At 45.2% G+C, this 6,788-nt stretch overlaps 1 protein-coding gene across 2 annotated transcripts in view; it reads right to left on the minus strand.

The window, feature by feature from the left end:
* TAF1 (TATA-box binding protein associated factor 1) overlaps positions 1–6,788 on the minus strand; it is a 116,308-nt gene that overhangs the window by 91,490 nt on the left and 18,030 nt on the right. For both annotated transcript variants that reach the window (XM_034782697.1, XM_034782696.1), the window contains exons 6-8: positions 2,399–2,617; positions 1,768–1,989; positions 1,303–1,504 (exon numbers count right to left, since the gene is read on the minus strand). In XM_034782697.1, coding sequence (XP_034638588.1) covers positions 1,303–1,504; positions 1,768–1,989; positions 2,399–2,617 — 643 coding nt within the window. The remainder of the gene's footprint in view (positions 1–1,302; positions 1,505–1,767; positions 1,990–2,398; positions 2,618–6,788) is intronic.

Raw genomic sequence — 6,788 nt, forward strand, 5'->3', positions numbered from 1 at the left:
ATAGATAGGTAGTATATTAGCCCTTTTCCAGTCCTCTGGGATCTCTCACATCCTCCATGAGTTCTCAAAGATAATCGCTAATGGCGCAGAGATCTCCTCAGCCAGTTCTTTAAGTATTCTAAGGCTATGTCTACACTACCGCAGTAAATTGACCTAAGTTATGCTACTCCAGCTACGTGAATAATGTAACTGGAGTCAACGTAGCTTAGGGCAACTTACTGCAGTGTCTGCACCGCGCTGTGTCAATGAGAGATGCTCTCCCGTCGACTTCACTGGGAACGAGAGGAGTAAGATGAGTATTGGAGTCGACCAGAGACCGCTTTGCCATCGATTTAGATCTAGAACAACCTCTCTTCTAATCGCTTTCTCCACCTTCTGTAACAAAGCTGCTCCTGACCCCAGGCACTACCTCTGCATAGCCATAGTTTTTCCCTATTCTCTGACAGCTCAGCTCAATTTTCCTTGCCCTCTCAGAGCCCCTCCCCCATCCTCACTACCCCTTGCTATCTAATCTGCTTTCCTGGCTCCTCAGGGTGTCTGATGACAAGAGCTGGGGACTCAGGGAGACAAGATAGCAGCATCCAAAAATGAGAGTAATTGGTATAACCTGAAAGTTCCATCAGCTTTTCCTTGGAGAGACAGAGTAAGTTATAATGAACAAAGAATAATTCTGGATTTACAGTTCAATTTTAAAAAACAGCCTATGTCTGAGCTTGAGATAAAAGTTTGGTGTTTGTAAAAACTGTGTTCCTTTAGCTAGAGGAGCCCCAAAAGATTATAGTCTCAGGAACAATGTGAGAAAGGTTCCTTTTTAAATGTCACCTCTGATAAAATACACAAAATTCCCCTGGCCCCTGAAGAGCAAGCATCCAAGCATTAACTTGCAAAGCAAAGGAATTTTAGTGCTGCCATAAATGGAAATCTGAACAGTCACTAGGGGGTCTCCAGTATACAGCCTTTGGTACTGAATTAGGTATGTCTAGCCCCTCATTTCAGTTAGAAAGGAGAAGGACAGCAGGACATTTCGCTGGACATGCACTTGACTTTCGATGTTCTCGTGTCTAACAGAAGAGGCCAAGCCTGTTTGGGCAGGAGGAGGACAAAAGGCTTTGGCCTCAACTTGGTTTAGCGAAAGCCACCTCCTGATAGAGAAAGAACACAACCCCACATGCTGAAGAGGAGAGAATGGGGAATTAGTTTGTACACATAACATTCTCAATTAGGCTAACGCAGAGATCCCCTCATTCCACCCACTCCCTCAGGGTGTGGGCATAAGAAAGTATAAAGGCAGCTGCCGCGCACCTTGCTGGGCATTGTACGCAGTGGCATTTCTGGTCATACTGGAGGGCAGCCAGCCTGCCAGGCTCGCACGCTGTGTTTTAGTCCCTTTGTGTTTGACATCCTCCCCATTCCAGATCACATCATCCTCCCATTGTAGCTGTGTCACCATGAGGAAGTGCTCATCAGCCAGCAAGTCATCCTTCTCAGCCATCACTTCCAAGTTCTGCAGAGGGAAGAACAATGGCATTAGACCCTCGTTAACTTTGATTTTGCTGCTTAAACTGTAGAAGAAAGAGTAGAGATTCCCTACCGTCTCCACTGTGAATCTTCCCCCTTTCCCCCTCCCACTCACATCTCTTCCACTGGCTGGTTCCCAGCCTTATTCACCACCCCAGCCCTGTTCCCTTACCTTCTCTATTGTGCTCCATCACCACCACACAACAACACGCTCACAGCCCCCTCCCCCTTACACATGCTTCCTCTCACCTTCTCCACAGAATGACCTGAAGTCTCCTGTTCTCTCGCATGCTCTTTTAGTTTGAAACCATAGTCAAATCCACTGCCATCCTCAGGGATCCCCAGCATATCATACCAGAGCTGGGCTGGCCCATAACGCCATTCAGACACCTTGGGCTTGGTATCTGTCACTTTGTCTATGTCTCCAGTAGACTGGGAAAACTTGGACTCCACAGGTGCCATCATAGTGATCTGCAGCACAGCAGGAAAAAGGAACCTGTCAGTCACCGCTTTCAGAGCTGGCAAACAGGAGCTTTTGCTTTCAAATTCTGTCTCATTCTCAGTGGAGAGGAGCATTTCCCAGAAATTGCAGAGATGCATATTCAAACTTAATAGCTGCATTAGCAAATGCTGGAACTGACAGTCCAGCAATACGAGGACTCTCCACTGCTACAATAAAACAGTGAAAGAGTCCCCTAATTCCTTACCATACAAGGGCTTTTAACCCACTAGGGAATGGTCTCTGAAGCCCCTGCTTAATATCCAAGGAGCAGACTCTGCACAGTGGGAATGGCAGCCTAACCCCCCCTCACCAGTATTGTCTTGGCAGGGTGACTACCTGTTACTAGCTAGAGGCCCTCCTACATCTCAGATGTCCCACCTCATCATCTGAGAGGCACTGCTCAGGAGGAGGAGGAGGAGCAAATTCATATTCCCAGGGAGACTTCTCTTCCATTCCTGCCTCAGTTGCAGCTTCACCCTCCTGGATCTGCACTTCTTGCATTAGCTCCCGATGTTTCTTTTTGCGTTTCCTCCGGGCACTACGCCAAACAGAAGGAACATTCTTCCCAGGGCCAAAGAGACGGAGAAAACGCAGCACCTACAACAAGTAAGAAAGATGGTCACAAGGACAAACGACAGGTCCCTGATGATATAGGCACAAGCATTTCATACACATGAGCAGCAAGGATGAGGAAGCACTCCAAGCCCAAGAGACTTTTCCACCAAGGCAAGGCCAGGGGCAAGAAATAACTGGAGAAGTGTAACCACCTAACTTCCACAGTGCCCCCCAATTCCTGGTGCAGCTGGTGGTCTCATTATTCTCAGATTTGAAATGAATCAGAGACACTTTCCCACTGTTTGGTAGAACCTTTATTTAATCCTCAAGGATATTTTATTCTGAAATTCACCTGAAAGTTAAACCCTGAGCAGAGGCGGAACAATCCCCATTTATCCAGGGGGGGCACAACAGAATCTGGACAAAATGTCTTTTCATTCAGCATATTCCATTACCACAGACATATTGAAAAGTTAGAGAGCATGCCAGGAAAAGCCAATAAAACTGTTAACAGGATGGAGGGAACTTTCTATAAGGAAGGAAAAAGAGTTAAACATGTAAATCCTTTCTAAATGACAACTATTATGGGGGCAGAGACACAATAGTATAGAAATATCTGAAGTGCGTAAAAACCAAGGAGAATGCTGATGTATAATATTACACACAAATAATATTACAAGAATGTTAAAGTTTCAAAGCTGAACACTCAAAAGTTCAAGAATGATAGAATTAATGTTGTACATTCAACCTTAACTCTGCTCTCTGGTGCATATGCATTATGATACAAGGCGTATAATCACATACACAGGAATCCTGCCTCATTCAGTGCATAGGTTGAATGGTCCCAGGGAATGGAGCAGCTGTTCAATTATTTTTTATCTTATCATTCAGTGTGTGGTCATTTGAATTAATTTAGATGGAATAAATGGGCTAAAGGTGTTAACAAAACCCAGTCACTGTCCAACATTAAACAGGGTCCAGGGCCTGATATAGAGACACCTCAGCCTGCTTAGCACCCTGGCAAACATACCATAACACTTTTTTTAACCTTTTATTAAAGATACAGAAAAGGACAGTTAAAATTTTAAGCAAGTCTTTCGTTTTAACAACATCCTTTGATTCCTTGCCCTTTAGCTGTCAACAGCTTTTAGAAGGAAAGAATGCCTTCTTGTTTGACTGTCTCTTAGATGGGATCTAACACTGCCTTTTTGGGAAAAGGAGAAGAAATTAGTTGAGATGGGCTGGAGGTGTTGTTGTTGTCGTAAAAGTTCAGTCTTAGAAGGAAAAGCCCCCTTCTCTGACAGTCTCTCAGCTCGGATCTAAGATGGTAATAACTCTCATCCCTGATGGTATCTGGGATTCAGCTGGAGCTGGTAGGGGTGGTGATGTCATCTGGGTCCCTCTCTCTCTGGCCAGGGCACCTCAAGGATTAGGATGATGAAGGCCCATGTAAAAGGTGGTTACAAGGAGGAGGAAGAAAAATTGTTTTTCTTAACCTCTGAGGATAGGACAAGAATCAATCAGTTTAAATTGCAGCAAGGGTGGTTTAAGTTGGACATTAGGAAAAACTTCCTGTCAGTGTGGTTAAGCACTGGAATAAATTGCTTAGGGAGGTTGTGGAATCTCCATCATTATAGATTTTTAAGAGCAGGTTAGACAAACACCTGTCAGGGATGGTCTAGACAATACTTAGTCCTGCCATGAGTACAGGGGATTGAACTAGATGGCCTCTCAAGGTCCATTCCAGTCCTACAATTCCATGATTAGCTGACAGCAGCAGTAAGCTGCTATCTTCTGTAAACCAGACAAGACTAGAGGCAGACAACCCTTGAACAATGGGTTACATATGGAGGAATAGCAACAGATAAGATACCTACACACATACATTTAGCAGGTTCTCTCTGAGAGGCAAGGTGGTTAACTGGTTATGACCTGAGCCTGCCATATCTGAGACATGAGTTCTATTTCTAGCCCTGACAGACATTTCAGTTACTCCTTCAGTAAAATATGGGTGCTTGCTTGCCTCCCAGGGTAAGGATGCAAGGCCTTGCTCAGTAATATGGCTTGTGAAATGCACAGAATTATTACCACCATTATTATTAATCATGTTTATTATGGTAGTGCCTAGGGCTCAACCAAGAACAGGGATTCATTATGCTAGGTCCTGTACAAACATAATGGTAGACAATCTCTGCCCTGAAGAGCTTACAGTCTAAATAGACTAGTCAACGGAAGAGTTGAGGTTCATAGTCTTTTGGCTTCCAGGCCAGTGCACCTTTTCCAGGCCACAAATGGTATTTTGATGGAGCCATTCAGCAGAGCCCTGCAGCGTGACTGGGATCCCACAGGACCTACAGGACATGCTGCCATAATAGCAGGAGCAAGTAAAACGTACTTTGTTGGGGGCGGGGTTGGGGGCAGGGGTGAAGAAGACAGACAGACTGTGGTAATTAGTTGGAAAACACTTTAAAAATTGTAAAACTTAAATTTAAGCGAGGGATAGAAAGAGTTCATGTCTAACAAAGTATTTTTACATAGTTTAAACAAGATTTGTTCTATTCTTTTAGTAATAAAAATTGTGTCTGAATTCCGTTTATATATATAAAATATAGTAATCAACTGAGGGTTGGTTGCAGGGCTGGTCTTACCATGAGGCGAACTGAGGCGGCCGCCTCAGGTACCGCGCGGGGGGGTGGGGGGGTGGGGGCGGCGGCGCCACTAGGACCCAGAGTGTAGAAAATTGTCTGCTGCTGGTGCACATGTATTCTCTCTGCCCTAGATGCACAGAGATGGTGGAGTGCTGTGCTGGAGGAAGGAGGGCACAAGAGACATAACAGGCAGGCAGGAGTAAAGGAGAGAGGGAATAATAGAAAGCAGCAGGAGCTGCGGTAAGACAGAGGAGGAGCCTCTTATGTACCTCTCTAGCACCCCTAGGAGCCTGGACTGAATAACACCAGCTTCTCTGGGAGCTTCCTGTTTCCTGCTGCTTCCCTGAACCCACTTGAGGAGAACAGGAAGTACTAGGAGCCAGTTAGGCCCTTAAGACACTGATATCTTCCCTCACTCAGGCCCTGCTACCAGCCTGCTTATTTGTCCCCTTCAATTGAGTGTTGAGAGCCACTATAGCTGGCACAGAACAGCAGTCATGAGTGAAAGAAGAAAATGCCCTATGGGGCAGCATTCAGAAAAAGAAAGCAAGCAAAGGAAGCTTTTCTATCTAAGCAGGAAGGAGGTCTCCTGAGATACATAGACACAAATGTTCACGGTGAGCCTTCTGGCCCCAGTGAGGATAGGAGTGGTGAGGAGATGCCTGATCTTCCAGTTAGTCAGAGTGAAGGTGACCTGGCAGCTACTGCAGCATCCATATGAAATGGATTTAACCATGCACATTCCTGAAGAAAAGTGTAGATCAGAGAAGAGTGTGGTGGAGGCGCAAGAAACAGCCGCTGCTTAGTTTAGTTCCTTAAATCTAGATGATCCAGGACTGTGGACCCACTTGAGCAGGAGCCCGAGGGACTTCCTTGTACTGCATGGACCACAGCAAGTGAAAAAAACTTCATGTTCTCCAAAGACAATGAAAATAGAAGTTTCCATCCAACACATTACTGGCATGAAATCCCCAATGGTGACAAAGTGGAGAGGCCATGGCTTATGTACTCAAAAACCCAGAATGCTGCATACTGTTTTTGTTGCAAACTCTTCCAGTCTAATGTTCCAGCCACATTGGGTTCTACAGGAACAAAGGACTGGAAAAATCTGTCTAAAAATCTGGCATGCCATGAGAAGGCAGCAAATCACCAGAGAGCATTCCATAGGTGGAAAGAACTTGAGATTAGACTAAGGTTAAAGGCCACCATAGATGATCAGTGTCAAGAGAAGATTGCATCAGAGTCTCTTTACTGGCAAAATGTTCTGAAAAGGCTCATTGCCATTGTGAGAATGCTTGCTACCAAAAAAAACCTAGCACTGCGTGGCACTTCAGATCAGCTGTATGTGCCAAACAAAGGAAACTTCCTTAAAATTCAGAGGGGTAGCCGTGTTAGTCTGAATCTGTAAAAAGCAACAGAGGGTCCTGCGGCACCTTTAAGACTAACAGAAGTATTGGGAGCATAAGCTTTCGTGGGTAAGAGCCTCACTTCTTCAGATGCAAGAAGTGAGGTTCTTACCCACGAAAGCTTATGCTCCCAATACTTCTGTTAGTCTTAAAGGTGCC

Source organism: Trachemys scripta, chromosome 9, assembly GCF_013100865.1.
Source record: "Trachemys scripta elegans isolate TJP31775 chromosome 9, CAS_Tse_1.0, whole genome shotgun sequence".
NCBI classification, from domain to species: Eukaryota; Metazoa; Chordata; order Testudines; family Emydidae; genus Trachemys; species Trachemys scripta.